The sequence below is a fragment of the Sciurus carolinensis genome, chromosome 8 (genome assembly GCF_902686445.1).
Source record: "Sciurus carolinensis chromosome 8, mSciCar1.2, whole genome shotgun sequence".
NCBI classification, from domain to species: Eukaryota; Metazoa; Chordata; class Mammalia; order Rodentia; family Sciuridae; genus Sciurus; species Sciurus carolinensis.
The window spans coordinates 129,283,874-129,302,184 of record NC_062220.1 but is presented as its reverse complement, the minus strand read 5'-3'; the positions used below and the strand labels follow the sequence as shown (position 1 = coordinate 129,302,184).

Genomic DNA, 18,311 nt, shown 5'->3' with positions numbered 1-18,311 from the left:
GGGGTTGTAGCTCAGTGGTAGAGCACTTGCCTAGCATGTAGTGCTGGGTTTGAACCTCAGCACTACATTTAAATAAATAAATTAAATAAAGGTACTGTGTCCACTGACAACTAAAAAAAGATATTTTTTAAAAAGATTTAATAAGTTCCCTCTATCATAACCACAGCATCCATCTACATTCAAAAACAAATCCCCCCCACCCCCCCACCCCGAAATCTAGCTCTCTGGCTGATTCTGAGTATTAAAACCCACAATATACACGTCAAAGGCCTGGGACAAAAGAGACAGGCTCTTACCCTGTTTGGAAGCAAACCCTACCAGAATCAGAAGGGTAAAAACTACTTCTCCAAATTTTCAATTACACAGTAAAGATTCACTCTTTTCTAATAGGGTTTTTTTGTTTTTGTTTTTGTTTTTGTTTTTTGCGGTGCTGGGGATTGAACCCAGGGACTTTGCTTGCTAGGCAAGCACTCTACCAACTGAGCTATAGCCCCAGCAGATTCACTCTTTTCTATGTACAAGATCCAAGGTACACACTTCCTGGACTGTATTCAAGTCCCTGTAAGACTGAGAGTTATATGCTGAAAAACAAGAGGCACTTAATGGGCATTTCTCACTTGATGCTAAACTAGTAGTTGAACTGCCCAAATACCTGTCAAGACTCTAGACTAATGCCCTAATACAGAAGCATCACCAAGAAGCCAGCTGCCATGAGGAACAGGAAGCTGAAAGACATGGGAGAGAAGCTGGAGCTTTGAATCCACTCCTTGTTTAAAGTTTAAGATGAGGCTAAGGGCAGAATCAAGAGTTTGGTGAAGGCTTTTACAGGTTTCGCCACAGAACTCCAAGAGCAATGCTGAGACTTTTTTCAAAGTTGATTAAGACCTAAAGCTATGGCCACAGTATACTTGGTTTAACTAAAATTTATATTAGTACCAAGGCAATCGTGTGTTTTGGCCATTTTCCTCCTCTGATACATTCTATTCTTAACAAGTTAGATGTAAGAACCCATAAAAGGCTTTACTAACTGCTGAAAGACTAACTTGAACCCCTCGGAATCTGTTTGTGATCTCATGTATTGAGACAGATTATACAAAGGCATCACTTTAAAAAATTCTCAAATGTTGTCTCACACTTCAGGTGACTTATAAGAATATGGTTGTCTGGTATGCTCATAAATGGTGAGTAATGAATGCTATACCCACCACCAACACTCAAGAATACTTGATGGAGACAGAAGAACTAGGCAAACTGGTTTTAAAAATTATCACAAGTGTTCTGTTTCTTATTGAAAGTAAATTTTTCTTCTGTAGTCCATAGTGAAAAATACATAAAAGGAAAAAGCCATAATACAACACACTTGAGTCACTAAAATACAGTAAGATTCATGTGAGCAGGGGCAGGTTAATTTCAGTATGGACTGTGTTTTGATAAGAAAGAAAATGCAACTTTTACTCAGAGGATCTCCAATATTGGTTATGATGGCATTACCTTGTGGTTGCATAACTTCCTAAGAGTTTTCACAAGCATGGCACACAGAAGGCACTCAAAACATTTACTGAATTGAATTTTGCAGCATTAAAAGATTTGATCTTTAGGGCACCCAGCTGAATCAGTACAGACAAGAAGAGTATGAAGGTCACAGTTTCAAGAACAAAGGAAACCAAAGTGCAGAAAGGATGAATGAACTGTCCAATATGATTTTCAATTAAATAGTATAGGTCTGAATTCAGGTTTTTGAACTCCAAAATCAGTACGTTACCACTTACATGCTCCCATGTATCATAAGCCTATGGAAAGAAAGAGGGCACTGTAGATATCTCTAGATCTTGGTAGCCAAGAATACCAGACATCAGGAAGAGAAGAACCTGGGGACCGTTCTTAGGGCAAAGTCAGTCATAATTTTAAGAGTGGGGTTCTGACTAGGCACATGTTAGAAATACCCCAAGAGATGGCTCAAATTCAAAACAAACTGAAAGTATCAAGGGGAATGAAATCATTCAGTCATTTTAGTCTGATTGTGAAAGGAAAGGATGGAAGAAAGTAAGCCTTGTTGACAAAAGCTGATCATCCAAAATTGGGAAATGTCTTAGGGATCTTTAAAAAATCATAGTTCTTATATAACATTATGTAATATGATGCACTCTTAAATAAGTTCATTATTCTAGGAGATGGTGGTGACTAAAAATTTAACAAATAAGATGTAATGGTTAAAAACTCAGAAAACATACACATTAGATTTGTAAATGTCACTGCCTGTAAACTTTACCATTAAAACCCCCAAAACTTGGAAACAGCCATAAACGAATCCAAAAATAAATTTAAAATGACAGCATCTCAACAAAAATGAAAGTCAGGAAAAGGATAGGGGGCATGGTCAAGAGAGTAAAGAGAATAAAGAAATAGTTTAAGCACCTTCACAGAAACTTTCAAGGTGGGAACTGTTTATGAATGACTGGGTTCCTCCAGCCTAGACAAGCTCAGCAGAATTTGGATTCTGAGGCTCCATGAAGGCAGGCGTCTCTGTTCTTCAAACTCAGTATCCATAGTACCCCACACATTGGCTCTCAGTAACTGAGGACTGGTTTTAAGTCCTACCTTGTTTACTGACTAGTAGGGAACATGGCAACAGGCTTTATCTTTGAGTCCCCCATTTTTTTGTTTCTTTCCCTTTTTGGAGCCTCCATTTCTTTGACTCCGAAAACAAGGATAGCAGCCTATCCTGCCTGGTTGAAGAAGTCATAATAATCAAGCAAAAGTACGTATCAAAGTATCATTTAAAGTAAGACAAGGCTTATGTCTGTCATAAGCATTTTAATGAAATAGGACAACAATCTGAACCAAAAGCTTCCACCACTGATGGGTCAGGAAACAATATAATATAAACATAGCTATATGAGCCTTGAATGTTTAAAATGACCCAAGGCAGACAGAGAAAATTGAAGATTCAGTATTAAAATTTCAGGTTTAAAGAAAAGTCCCAAAAGTAAACTTTAAAGGAGGCTCACAACTTTTACTTTTAAATTCAAGACATTGCATCTAAGCCTGACACATTGAAGAGCTGGTGTTGGACCAGCAAAGTTCTACTTATCGAAGGTACAACATTTACAGAAAACTACATGCAGAGAAATACCATGATCTTGGTCAAAGACACTTCAGAGGAAGACAGAAACTGAAGGAGACAAAGACATATATGAGGAGTCAGGAAATCTGAGTTTTAGTACTGGCTTAGCCAGCGTCTCTGTATTTGTCCTTGAAGAAGACAAATTCACCTTTCTTGATTTCTGTTTCTTCATCTTTGGGCAGAAAAGGGTGACAACTATGAATCTATGCCTTGAAAATTCTACGACAGCAAAAGGCTATTTTGTATTTCCTATTTTCAAACCCAAGTACCTTTGTTCATGCTACTTGTTGTCTCATGTTCTTTTCCCCATTCTCTAATCAATAAGCTCCTATTCAACCTTCAAAGCCTACTCAAAAGCCACTTTTAATGTGAAGTCTTCCCAAACTTATACACAAAACTCATACCTCCCCTTCCACTGGGTTCCCATAATACCCATGAATCTTATTATAGTTGCTTTTAGGTCTAGTAGAACAGAATACCACATCTATTATTCTTCCCTTCCCCTGGAAGCAAGAAATATGTTCTTAGGCTTAGAAGAAAATGGGCACATGCTATGCTCCATAAAACATACACTGGTTGAATACAAGAGTGCTAAGGCACCCCACTTCATATTAATGTTACCTCCAATCCCATTTCAGAAAGGGTTACCTGGTCTGCACAGGTCTCCATGTTGTTCTTTTTCACTGGCATAGACCTCCATGCACCAAGCATGGTATGCAAATGAGAAGAGATCTTCTATTTTAGCAGGTGGTCGGATTGCACTGTTCAGTCGCTTAAGCCAATCTTGACACTGTTCAAAGGTTGAGAACTGACACCTTTGTAAAGCCAAACAAGTATGAATGTAATCAGATGACAGCTATGAAATCTAAGAAAAGGCACCATTTTGAGAGTGTCTGTTCATAGTGAAATAGTAACTGTACAGAAAGCATCAGAGGCAGTCATGTACATATTCACTAGTTTACAATAAAAACAGGTCCAAAAATTTTTAGCCAGCAGTGCAAAGTATCAAATAAAAGAGTTGGACATTGGAAAATGTGTTCTGATAATCTACTGAAATCTCTCCTTAGAATGATTAATGATGATTATTAAAATAAAATGGCAGTTATTCTTTCATGAACAAGATCTCATTCTACTTCTTTAATCAGTATTATGGTCATCCCTTTCAAGAAACTTATTTAGAAGAGTCCTTTTTGTTTTGTCATGACATACTAGGCCAAGGTAAAAAAATAAACCAAATACTACTTTTAGCCAACTATGGAGTAATATCGAAATTTGTCTACTTAGCAATGAGGACACAAAATAATGTATGGATACAAAATAAGACAGATTACACTGAAACTTTCAGCTCTGACCATGCAGAGAACAAAACAAATTCTACTTTATCAATGCGATTTTCAGTATGTACAATTAAGAGGTTAAAATAATCAATGCAAACCGATTTTTTGCATTTTAAGTACTTTGAGTTTTTGAATATAGTGTTTAAGACCGAGTAATTAATAAGCAAGCTTTGTAAAATACGGGTGGTAGCATCAATCAAAAGTAAGCCAAATCTCACTGGCTAACATGCTACTTAAATGTTTACTCAAAAACTAATAAGGAGGGCATTTACATCTCTTCCTTGTCCCAATCTATGTGACTCACCACCATGCCCACACAATGTTTACTGGCATCTCAAAACAGGTCAAAAGGATAAAAGTAAATATATTCGCAATTTAAAATTTTTGGAGCTACTAAATTTAAAACACACATTTCAGGCATCATTCTTCGTTACAGTTAAAATTAGATGGGAAGAAAATAACAAATGCTAAATTTATGGAGAAGTTTTGTTGAGAAGGAAGACATTTTCTCCAACTGTTTCCCATAGACGATTAGTTGTAAGAAAGAAAATATAGAAATTATACAGAAAACAGGTGACAGTTTGATTGGAATAATCAAAATTCACTAATGACGGACAAGTAGACTGTTTGCCTCTGGATGCAACACAATAACACCCTGAAAAGGACACAAAATAGTATTCCAACTGAATACACAGAATATAGCTGTATATACACTATCCCAGCTGGGAATCCATAACAATCTTGATGAAACATGGGACAAACTCAAAATAAGAAAAACTTTGTTTAAAAAAAAAAAAAAAAGACCATATTCTTCAAAATGTAAATGTCATAAAAGACAAAGAAAGGCTGCTGTGGAAAATGTTCCAGATTAAAGATTAAAGTTATGGCAGCTAAATGTATCTATTATCTGAGCTACACTGAATCAAGGTGGGTCAACTACCAAAATTGGAACATGAATAGTAGATTGGACAACAGTTATTACCAATGTAAAACTGTGATGTTGATAATGATACCATGGTTAAAGAAGAAAATATTCTAACTTAGGAAAAGCACTCTAAAGTATTCTGGGGTTAAAAGTCATGCTTATGTCACTTACTCTCAATTTGTTCAGGAAACTCCCCTCCCCTCCCACCCACTCACACACATATCATACCACTCAAAAGCGTTCTGCAAATAATAAAGCAAATTGGGGTAAAGTGCTAACAATAGGTAAATCTGCTATTCACCTGTTGTACTATTCACCTTTTGTACTATTTTTATTTTTGCACTTTAAGAAATCTGAAATTATTTCCAAATTAAAAATAAAAGAAATCTGTCAACATAAGCAAAATATCTAAGAGAAAATATTATAGACACTAACTACTCAGAAAATATTCCTAACAGTGCTTACTTTCGAAAAGATATTTTGTCAAGTTGCCAAACCACGTATCCATTATTTTTATTTATTTATTTATTTTTATAGATTGCATTTCCACACAAAACAGCTACACAAACGTACCTGATAACTTTGCAGTCTTTGCAAGTCAAATGAAGCTGAAATATATCTCGGCATTCAACACTTTCTATAAGCTGTAATGGAACCTGTAATTAAAAAAGATGAAGTCCCTTAGTCAAAAAGGCATTGACCCTGCAGTTCTTCAAAGTGCCCAATAAGACTGATTAGAAAGATCTACAGGGGAAAGAAGCAAATAGAACTGCAAATTTAGCAGAACTGATAGTACCCAAGTGATTAACTACAAAGCGAATTAGGGCTTCCCTTAACTCTTTATCAATGGGCTCTGAAGACAACAAAGGGGAGGAAACACCTCTGGAAAAGCAGGGTAATATATCACTCAAACATCAAACTCACAAGCTCCTCTCTCAAAGTACTAGTTTTAGAGGCTATTGCTGTCTATGATTTGCAATGACACAAAAACTGAAGGGCACTAGAACAACAGTCCAGTTTTGCTTATGAAAAAGATTCTCAGAACAGAGTGCAAGTGAGACTCTACCTGCTAGTTGCTTCAAATGACAAAGTGGGCTTATGGCTTAGTGGCAGCAAAGGAGACTCGTGAAAAAGCTAGAAGTCTAAACTGCCTGTAGGTTGCAAAGAAAAGATGACAGGACAGTAGCACCTGGTTCAGCTCTCTGCTCAGCAGGATAGACTAACAGGAATCAAGAGGAAGGGAGAAGGCCACGCAGTGGTCAAAGAACCCAAAACTAAACAGGTACAACTTGCTTCAAAAGACCAGCTGAAGAATCCTGTTTGCCAAGCAGGGTTTGAGGTCTGAGCAGGCTATAATGATTCTCTTCCTGCAGATCTGATAACAGACTACTGAACACAGGACTGTGTAAATAGTGAATTGGATCAGAGAAAGGAGGGAGACAGGAGGGAAAACATCTGAACAGGATGCAAATCTTAAGGGTGACATGAGGATCCTCCTCCCTCTGTCCCTGAAATCATCCTAACCCCATAACTGGCTTCAAAAAGCAGATTTCAGGCCTTCAAAACAGAGGTTGGTAAATTAATTAGTGGATATTCTTATCCCTTGGAAAAGTAGTGGATCATGTGTCTTTACACCATATCACGTCCAGCACAAGTCTGGCTCTAGGAGTTGCAAGCAGCCTTCCAATAATTCATGGTTAGCTTCAGAAGAGGGATACAATCTCCTCCAAAGCAGACAGAAACAAGAGTTCTGACTGCACAGGGTGGCCCTCGCACCAGCTGAATCAGTTTCAGGAACAGGCTTTCTGCAAACCCTGCAACACCACACAGCTGCTACAGTCAGCAGAGAACTCTGAGAACAAGGATGTGGAGATCAAAAAGAAGCCCAGTGCTGGAAATCTGAAACAAAGGAACAGAAACTGGGGCAGGGATTAAAGAAGAGAAGAAAGCAAAATAATACTATTCAGATAAATGGCTGGGAGTTTTTACCTCAGGGCTAAAGTCTTCTTGCTTCTAAGTCTATAATCTATAAAAATTCCCTTACAGTTGTAATAAGACTGGGAATAAGACAAAGACTAAGAAATCTTGCCTGTGTTCTGAGAAAAAAGAAGCTTTTGGCTCTCTGTTTTTGTGTAAGTCCTTAACCCCAAGGTGCTGTGAGAAACTGCAGCTGATGCGGCTAAAATTCTTTCAAGACCTGTACATCTAAGAAGGAAAGAAAAAAAAATGTCAGTAGAGATAAATTATAAAGGAGGAACATGGAGATTAAGAAGATAGAGATTAGAAGATGACATTGATTTGTTCTCAGGCCACTCCCTTTGGGTGTTCTGTAATAGACTCTCATCACTTTACTTATTAAATGTACTCCAACTACTTTGCCCACTCAACCCCACCCAACCCCCCAAAAAAGTGGCTAGCTGACAGGCAAATGAGAAGCCCAAGTTCTAGGCTTATTTTTCTCAAATTTTACCAATTAAAAATTTGCCTGCTTCCTGGCTTCCTCGAATGAACCTCCAGGCCCCTTATGTGCCACCAGTCTCTGCTTTTTGAGCTTCAGATGGTCACAATTTAGTAGGTCTCATGTACAGGACCTGGGGTGAAGTGGGGTGAAGTGACAGCGAGTTTGAGATTGGAGATACTAGACAAGACACCAAAAACAACCATGTGTGCTCAAGTCAGATATACAGAACAGTGATTTTAATACTCATGCAGATTGTTCCATGCAGGATAGTTTAATATGTAGCAAGAACAAGGACATTTAAAAGAGAAACACCTAATTTTGTATCAACGAATATCTCCCTTTTTTACTTCTCCATTCTACTCTCCTGTTCCTCTTCAGTGTTCCATTCATAAATTTGTCTTCTCTTCCTTCTAAAAAGGCAGAATTTGCTATCTTTTCCTCTTTGCACATCCAATTTCTACTTTAAGACCTACCACATGACTCAAGTTTTTTTTAATATTTCTTACCTATGGAAAGAATCTCTTACCATTTCTATAAGTAAACATATCCACTATTCAATCTTGTAAGCAAAGAATTTAAGATTCAAGCCAGTCTACTTCCTAGTCCAGGTTGGTTGAACTACACTATACGCTAGCAGCAAAGTCTGGGTCAGAATCCATGTCTCCCTTTTAAACCAGGTTCCTTCCACCATATATGGTTTGACTTTCTTTCTTCCTCTAAGATTGCCTTTCTGTTTAGTATGAGTTTTACTTCACTTTTCTTTCAAAAATAAGTGGCTTTTCCACCAGGGATCATCAGAAGAAAAACGGAATTTAAAACAAAGATTCCTTAGAGGTAATTCCATCTGCAAAAGAAATAGAAAATCACTTTCAAACCCTCTCCAGATCAATGATTCAATGTTTCAGAACAACTCATTTTCTTTTTGCTTCTTTCTCTTCCATGTTCTACCTACCAGGTAATTCTACCTTTTTATAGTGCTTTTCCTACAACTAATTCCACCAAAATCATGCTCAAACAATACATCAAAAACACTTGGCACTGTTAATCAAATCCTCAAAAGGCCAAAAGTTACATCGACAGGCACCAAAACCCAAGAGCATCAATCCAAATGCAGAAGAGAAGCAATTTAAAAATTTAACAGACATGCACAGTTATTAAGATTCACAGTTCTGTCACATTCAAGAGGGATCTGGTATCATCATACTCTAGTTTACCTCTTCCATTCATTCTGGGTGGGTGGGTGTGTGGCTGCATGTGTACTGTTTTCAACCATCAGGATTTAGAAGTGAAATATTTCTACCTTTCTAAAAATAAGCACTCTTTTCATAGTCTGAATGGTAAGTACTAATATTACATGTACATATGAAGTAAAACTGACAGTAACATAGTAAAAACAATGAGTCTAATCCTAGAATATAATAAAATATCTAGACACTAAATCTAACCAGATGAGGAAAAATACACACACATACAAGCTATCTCCTTCCAGCCCTGGTTTTAGAGGCCTCAACTATTACATGAATGTGAAGCCAAAATACATTTAAATATTAACAATAACCTCCTCCTGGTGTATGGGAAATGAAGGTGATTGTTGAAGTAAAATGCAAAGAAATGTAAAGAAAAAGTATTCCCTGCTGCTACACTTCCAGTTTTTCCTAACAGGCATTGACAGATTGATCTGGAAACAGAAGTTTAATGTGCTCTTAAATACAAATGTTGATTTTACAGAATTATTTCTGGTTAAAACTCAGATTACATTTTTGAAGGTCATAATTCCATTGCTTATGCATAAACTGTGGGGCTTTTATCTTCACCCCACAAGCTATTCTCATCAAAGCATACCACTAGAACAGGGAAGCGAATCATGCAGAGAAGACACATTTTGCCAATTTGCAAAGTGAACATCTGACACTCAAAACCAATTTGTTCCAAGCACAGGTGCAGTAACCACCTAGGATTCTCATGCTACTTACTTTGATTTCAGAAGCAGCAGATTGAGAAGCAGTCTATTGAATTATACAACAAAAAATTGTTTTAAACTTTCATAAATTCCACTTGAACACTTCCTTGTATATATATTATCTAAGCTTCAAAGAAATATACCTATATATATGTAAAATATAGTTTTGGGAAAAAACAAGAATGGAAGCAATTCGTATTTTAAATGTTACAAATGAACTCTACTACAGAGGTTCTTTACTCTAGGAATTGGAGCCTTCATATTTAGTGAATGTGTGTAGATTAAAGTAATGATGTTTATGGTATCTAAATCTACTGACACATTTTACTTAATGTGCTGTGAAATTAAAAGAGAATATATGATATCAGGTAGCTATTTAAAATTTGATGGCAAGTCATTTTCTAAAGTGCTAAATGATGCAAAGTGGGACATGCTACAACATAGAAGGCACATTTAGGTACTGATGGCTTAAAGATTATTATGTCCAAATCAAACATTTAACAGAGGCTTCTTGATCTCCCATATTTTACTAAAATATTTATTTGCTGAGGAAAGGACAAAGGGAGGGAGAGAGTGAGAAGCAGCACTACCAACAACATTCTGATGCAGGAGAAGTCATTATTTCCTGGAGTAACCTGATGTTTCAAAAACCTTAACACTGTGATGAGATTAATATATTGGTATGGAGAAGTGTTGGTCTATCTCAACAGGAAGTGTTTATAGACACTACGATGCCAAAATATTTTTGCATCACCATTTTTTTTATGCAAAGTCATTATTTGGGCTTTTTAAGTGATATGCAGGCTCTAAGTTTAGAATTATAATGCTAGAGAAAACACATGTATATGAGGAAATGGGTCCAAAAGTAAGAACAGTGGTAAGTTTCCTTAAGTATAATACTTCATCCAGAATAGGGGATCAACAATTTTAGTGAATCTACAAATACAGCTACTAAATGACCAAAAGAAAAAAAAGACACAAGCCTATTCCCATAGAAATACATTGTTTTAAACTGAATTTTAAATCCAAAAAGGGGGGGGGGGAATGCCCAATATCTATTTCAAATTACCAGTAACTTTAATTCACCTAATGTTTAGTGGATAGCATAGCATCAGGAGACATACTGGATCCAGAAGATACAAAAATGAAAACAAAAACTTACAACATGCCTACTAAATATTGTAAAAGTATGTTCAAGACAAAGGAAGAGGTCATGTGACTATAATTAACTGTCAGGAAGGGAACTAGGACTGAGCAAGGTTTCTTAGAGGAAGTTATTACCTGAAGTGGGTTTTGAGAGATGAAGAAACATTTCCTGGGCAGGAAAGAAGGGAAAGAATGAAGTAAAACTGAAGTAAAAAAGTTAAAAAGTATGAAGTATGAAGTATGGTTGACCAGTCCAGCAAGGCTGGTTTTACTAGTAGAAAAGGTAGGAAGTGGGAAGAAGGAATGTGGAAAAGCTTGCAGGGACTCAAGGATCACAGTCTCACATCACCTGAAGTAATTTGATTTTCATCTTAGAAGTAGAAAAGAAATACTGAAGGGCTTTAAAATAGTGAATGATAAGACTCTCTCCAACAGACCCTATTCCCAAAACACATCTAAACCAGTCAAAACCCAAAATGCTGATAAAACAGTATGATATGGGAAAATGCAATAATACGAAACAATATCATTTTCACATGTAACTTAATTACAACTTCATTGAATCCAGCCATTTCAAAACACTGAAAAGAACACAAAATTAAATTGGGTAGTTCTACTAATTATTACTTCCATAGTAGATGGTGGAAAATTTTTGATTGCTAAGATCTTAGCATTTCCACCTTCCCCCCAACCCCTTCTCACACACTCAAATCCAAATGGACCCTCCAGATCATAATGCTATACGGTATGAATGACAAGTATCGCCTCGTTCCTTGATGAATTTGGCACGTACTTCTAACTGATGGACAGAAAACTGAGTTAACAAGTTGATTGTAGCCCAAATCTATAATCCAGAAGGAATTCAGGCCAAAATAGCTCCTGGACATAAATGCTTAATACAAAGATTAGACTAGACTAGACTAGACAGATGCCACAAACTAACAAATGGCAACCACTGACTCATGGTAAATGAAAGAATGCAACTTGAGATTTTGGGTAACTTTTGGACTAGTGAGTAAAATGAATAAAAGTGACAGATCTCAAAGAATCACAAAAAGAACCCCAAAACACACAATCTGAATGGGATATAGTACTGAACTCCTATAAGGTATTATAGTACACTTCTCTGTGCTAGTACTGACATGCAAAAAGCCACAATACTAACAAATGAAGAAGAATGCACTCACTTGGAGCAAGTACATGAACTTCTGTGCCTCTGTGGGTTTAAGTTTACTAATAACAGCAGTATGCTGAAAGATTCAGTTCACTGAGAGTACCCTCATAATTGAAAAAGAGTAAATGTACTCTTGAGAATTCCTTTTCTGCAGTAATGTATAGTTCATTATGCAAATAAACATTGCACTTAACATCTATACTTATACCACTTAGGAGTCATTAGAGTAACTTCATCCAATAATGAGTTTGCAGTGAGTTCAAGAACATATCATCTGACATTAAGGTCCAGGAAATTATCTCAACTGAAGTAGTTGGTAACTACTAACAACTGAGGAATAAAAGTCTATTCAGACTCTGTACCTTTATGAAGTTTAACACACAGCATTACCCAGTGCATACTATTCAGTATTAACTAAAACAATGAACACCTCAGCTGACAACTAAACACATCATTTTAAATAAAGCATAAGAATTACTTACTAACCAAATGTCCTCTGAGTGCAAAACTGAGAGAAAAGCAGAGCACACAATGCTCACACACACCAGAATCCTGTATGCTTCTACTCTGAGTACATTACCAAGTTTTTTCAACTTCCTTTCTCTGTCTACCTTAGAAAACAGTTGGTAATCACTTACGTTAACAAGAGACTCCTTGAACTTGATGTGAAGTCTATAATTTGAAAGGGCAATGATGGCATCCTCAGCACGGCCCACATACTCTGTGCTCTCTCCATGAAGTTCAAGGAAAGGAACCTTCAAAATGGAAGATACTCTTCAGAGTTCTGAAGCAATAAGGCCAAATCTTCAAACATAGGTCAGGTGAATAGATAGTGCATCCTCTTTAAACGGACAGTCATCAAAGTTTAAAGTACAATGTATAAGTAAAGAAAAGGATGAGTTTATACCCACCAAATTCAAATACACTTATTCAAATCCTGAAATCCTGAAAGAATGATACAGCACAACATCTCAAACAATGAATTCTCAGAAAATAAGTCTTGCTAGAATGATTTCCAGCTTGCATTTTTATAGGTATAGTTTTAAAAATACATAAGACCATCACTTCAATCCATTAACTATGCTACATCATTACTATGATGCTCTAAATACACATTACGCAATCAAAAGTGGCCTGTAATTACCTGAAGATTCTCATCCTCCCGAATCAGCTGCTTCCTGGGAAAGATCTGATTGGCCTGGATGCACTCAAGACTGTGCCGAGTCTCTTCATCCTGAAAAAACAAAATTTTTAAAATAATTTCTAAAACTTTTAGTTATCTTTATTTAGTTTTTCTGCCATGTCTTCTCACATAATCAAAGTAAGAGCCCAATGACCAAAGAAAACACACAGAAAAATGCAAGGAAAAAGATAATCATTCCCCAAACTATTCCATCAAAATATTAGCTGTTGTTGCTATGGTTTGGATAAGGGTGCCCCAAAGATCCACATGTTAAAGGATTGGCCACCAGTCTGTGATGCTACTGGGAGGTAGAGGTACCTTTAAAAGATGGGGCCTAGTGGGAGGAAGTTGTGTCACTAGGGGCTGCTACTGAAGGAGACAATGGGACTCTAGCCTTTGTGTCACCTTTTGATTATAATTAAATTTCCATCAATTTAATCTTGAAAAGGATTTTTAAGAAAAAGAACTGAATTTCCCAAATTGAAAACATGTATGAATACTAGCCCTAGTTTACTCTGCCCTATATTCCCAAAGAAATCTATTTCTTTTAAGGAAATTTCAAAAGAGAACAAAAATTCTCATCTAAATGGCACTTCAATTTAATTCACATTTTAAAAAGTAACTTTTTTGGCAGGGGCGCGGGGGGAACTGAACTCAGGGACACTCACCACTGAGCCACATCCCCAGTCCTATTCTGTATTTTATTATAGAGACAGGTCTCACTGAGTTGCTTAATGCCTCGCTTTTGCTGAGGCTGGCTTCGAACTCACAATCCTCCTGCCTATCCTCCCAAGCCGCTGGGATTACAGGCATGCGCCACCGCCTGGCTATAAAAAGTAATAGTTTACATTATGAATTTTTACAGTACAAGAAGACCCAAAAGAAATGTAATCTGTGAGAAAACCTGACTCTAAATGATGGTGTAATCTGTTTACATAGATATTTGAGGAGACAGGGAAGTAGTGTTGAGAGTTGAACCCAGGGCCTCCTCACACATGCTAGACAAGTGCTACGAGGCAATCTTTTTTTAAACAGCAATTTTTAAAACAGCAAAAGCCACAATACATTCAACTTACAGCAGTAAGAATTATAACCACTACTTATAGAACATTTAGCACATGCTACTTATCACAATTTAGTAAATCTCCTCAGAGAGGGGAGAAGAAAAGTATAAACAAGGAGCTGGGGTTGTGGCTCAGTGGTGGAGCGCTTGCCTGGCATGTGTTAGGCCCTGGTTTCAATACTCAGCACCATGTATAAAAAAAAAAATTGAACCAAAGATCCATTGACAACTAAAAAATATACATATAAAAAAGTATAAACAACACTTACGGTTTTATTTAACGGCAACTGTAACCATAAGATTGTACTATTTTTATCAGTGGGGTTCTCCAAGTGAAGGTTACAGATTCTGAAAGGTCAAAACCACCTTCACAATACTAGCATTATCTGCCTTTTTTTCTACTAAGTTGACTCTTTCTATTAGTGCAAAAAGAATAAATGGATAAAACTGAGCACCTTAGTACAATCAAGACAGACACCAATTTAAGAATGACCTTGGAAAAGGCAGGAGAAAATTATACCGAAATACTATGGTTGCCTCAAGGAGAAGTACCTGTGTGACTTTCAATTAACACTGAATTAGCCATTTTTTAAAAACCATTTTATTGGAAAGAACACTGATGGACAAATTGTAGAAATTAAGACGTGGCCATTTGGCAGATCTTTCTTTCAAATAACTAACTGCTGATAACGTATTTTTTAATGCAAAAATAACCACTTGTCAAGTTTTAGTTTAGTATTAAAAGGAAATACACACGATTATCTAAAAACACTATTAAAATATTCTTCCCTTTTGTAATTACCTATTTGTGTGAGACTGAATTTTCCTCACATTTGAAATAAAACAACATATTATAATAGATTGAAAGCAAGAGTAGATATGAGAATCTGTCATCTATATTAAACCAAGCATTAAAGAGATTAGAAACATTACACTATTTTTGGATGAGAAGGTATTTTTAATGAAAAATGATTTATATTACCATTATTACATATTATTTATGTAATTGGTTTGTTCTTATTTTTAAATAAATTTAGGAGCATTTTAAAAATTTCTTGGTTTTAATTTCTATTATAGTAAACACAGGCAAACATAACCCACATAAACACAAGCCCTCTTGGGAGTCCTCAATAATTTATCAATGTAAAGAGATCCTGAGACCAAAGGGTTTCAGAACTGCTGTTCCAGACTGTAGTCTAAAACGAAGTAACAATTAAAGCTATATAATTTGAAAAGCCAGGCTTTCCCTAAAACTATTCTCCTACTACAGGAAAAGTCAATGAAAGACTTGAGTAACAACAACATTCTACAATCATCAATTCTACAATCATCAATTCTACAATCATCAATTCTACAATCATCAATTCTACAATCATCAATTCTACAATCATCAATTCTACAATCATCATTCTACAATCATCATTCTACAATCATCATTCTACAATCATCATTCTACAATCATCAATTCTACAATCATCAATTCTACAATCATCAATTCTACAATCATCAATTCTACAATCATCATTCTACAATCATCATTCTACAATCATCATTCTACAATCTTTGCTACTAAATGACTGGGCCCAGTCCAGCCCTTTTACAGAATCATTTTATTTTGAGACATAAGGCTTTTTAGAGACCTTTAAAAAAGATTGACACTTAAAATTTATGAAGGAATAGTTTTAAATTATAAAAATATAATTTTATAAATGGCTTATGAAATGTTATGAAAAATTATGGAACTTTCATTATTAAATATACTATTATTTTTTAAATCTGTATGCTAGTGTTACTTCCCTAGGATTATAGGGATCTCCAGCATGATTGTTAAGAAATTATAGCTGATAATTCTATAATTTTAAAAGCAAAATTTAAGGAAAAAACTTGTTTCTTATGTAACCAAAATAAAAATTTAAATGTTTAATGAAGTTGATGCATTTTAGTAAGGCTGATATGACAGAGCTTTAGGGTCTCCAAAAGTGTAATTACTCCACTCCTATAAACACCAAAATAACTTGTTAAATGAAAAATATTGTATCAATCAGTACCATATGATGCCTTTCCACTCATTTCCTTTGAAGTTAATGAATGGGTGAAAGAACAACAGGGGGCAGTGATTTTTAAAGAGAAACCTATTTTTCTACCCTTAAGTACTGACTTTTAAAAAAAAATCCTATTTTCATCCTTAAAAGGATTCTTAAAGAATGCTTAATATTTACACTTAAAGAGAACTAAAGAAAAGAGGTGGAGAATCTTGAATTAAGAAAAATGTTCTCATGAACTAACAGGGAATAGGTAGGAAATGCTACAAAACAGGGAGCGGGGACAGCTTCTAAAAATTCTTACAAGAAAGTACCCTTTAAACATGCCTTCTCAGCATCACATTAACTAGCTTTTTAACTCACATAAGTGGATAAGGCCTAAGATCATTTTACAGAGGTAGTCATTATTTCTTTATGTGATTCCCTGACCCAGTTTTCCAATGACCCTCAAAACAGCTCAGAATTGCAATAATGTAGCAGACTTTTCAAAAAAAAAGAAAGAAAAGGGAAAAGGAAAGAAAGAAAAAAAAGAGATGCCATTTACCTATTCATTCTTGCTAGCACACTCACTTTGTTGTTAATCTGGACCAATGTACATATAACCAAAGTAGCTACTGAAAACTGAAGCGGAATTGTTTTTAACTTTTGAGAACTCACAATTAAGCCAGCAAGACAAGAACATGGAGTACCTATTATCAGTTAAATCAAATAAATGCTCTTTTTAAAAGACACTGTCTCAGCTCATATTACCTATAAGGCTTCAGAAAAATTTCCTCCTTGTACACAAAACTGCATTTTTTTAACCTCAAAGATTGAATTAACATTAGGACCAAATTTTCACTGACTTCAGAGAAAGTTGATTTATAAAAAACATTACTTGAATGAACAATTCAAGTAATTAACTGTTTAATTTTAGTATAGTTTCTGTGAGTTTTACAGATATAAAAGGACACCCAACTTGACACAGTTGGTAGGGTGAGAAACTGGGAAGAGGCAGAACAAACTGGAAAGTAGTGGTCTGATAAATAGTTGGAAACATATTTTGCCTAGGCTATAAGCAGTTATTCATTAGTATTAGAAAACCACATTGTTGATTTCCTGGTATTACTCAGGAATACCACTCAATATAGAATCTGGCACTTCTTAGTCTCCACCTAGCTCTATAAGGTCAGAGGGGTCACTTGCAAAATCCCAAAAAGGGATCAGTCAACCACAGTTTTAGGCTGGCTTCTGCTACTGCCTAAATTATGCAGGTAAGAAAGTTATGTACATACTTCAGAGGAGAAGTCAACATTAGGGATAAATATTTAAAGCACATTAAGACTGCTAACCAATTAAGTCCCATGAACTAAATCTGTATCTAGTGTTCATGTTCAGAAAATGTAAAAATAATTACCAGTCCTTGGGGCTGGTATTGATAGTCATGGAAAATACATTTCTCTTGCTATAATCCTTGGAATTTGGGTCAAAATAATTCAAAGGGGTGGGAAGTACAGAGTAATAACTGGATGAAACAAGAGTAGCCATGAACTGATGGCAACTGCAACTGAATGATATATATGAGAGTTCACTACAAATTCTTTCCTTGTAGTCTATGCTTGAGATTTACCAGACTGAAAATGAAAACATCTTTTCCTAATGCCTGGTCTCTCAAAGAGACATAAATATCATTTTACTTCTTTTAAGATTAGAAAAGGCAGAAGAGGATGTTACGCTCAAATTACTACAGAAGTGTACGCTCAAAAACAAACTTCACTGCACCAGAATTTTCTACACAAAACTCAGGACTAAGGACATACAATTTAAATGCTAAAACAATATGGTGTATTAAATACATACCATATGAATGGATCAAAGGCTCACTAACTTGCAAGGTATTATGTAGCTAGTAAAATG

The 18,311-nt window shown here is 35.7% G+C and overlaps 1 protein-coding gene across 13 annotated transcripts in view; it reads right to left on the bottom strand.

The window, feature by feature from the left end:
• The window catches only part of Mtmr3 (myotubularin related protein 3), a 122,282-nt gene that overhangs the window by 30,155 nt on the left and 73,816 nt on the right, over positions 1 to 18,311 (bottom strand). For 7 of the 13 annotated variants that reach the window (XM_047560377.1, XM_047560368.1, XM_047560367.1 and 4 more), the window contains 5 exons: positions 13,272 to 13,361; positions 12,766 to 12,882; positions 9,821 to 9,853; positions 5,960 to 6,042; positions 3,773 to 3,939 (listed from right to left, as the gene is read on the bottom strand). In XM_047560377.1, the coding sequence (XP_047416333.1) occupies positions 3,773 to 3,939; positions 5,960 to 6,042; positions 9,821 to 9,853; positions 12,766 to 12,882; positions 13,272 to 13,361 (490 nt within the window). The remainder of the gene's footprint in view (positions 1 to 3,772; positions 3,940 to 5,959; positions 6,043 to 9,820; positions 9,854 to 12,765; positions 12,883 to 13,271; positions 13,362 to 18,311) is intronic. The other 6 variants (XM_047560371.1, XM_047560375.1, XM_047560376.1 and 3 more) reach the window with 1 other exon arrangement.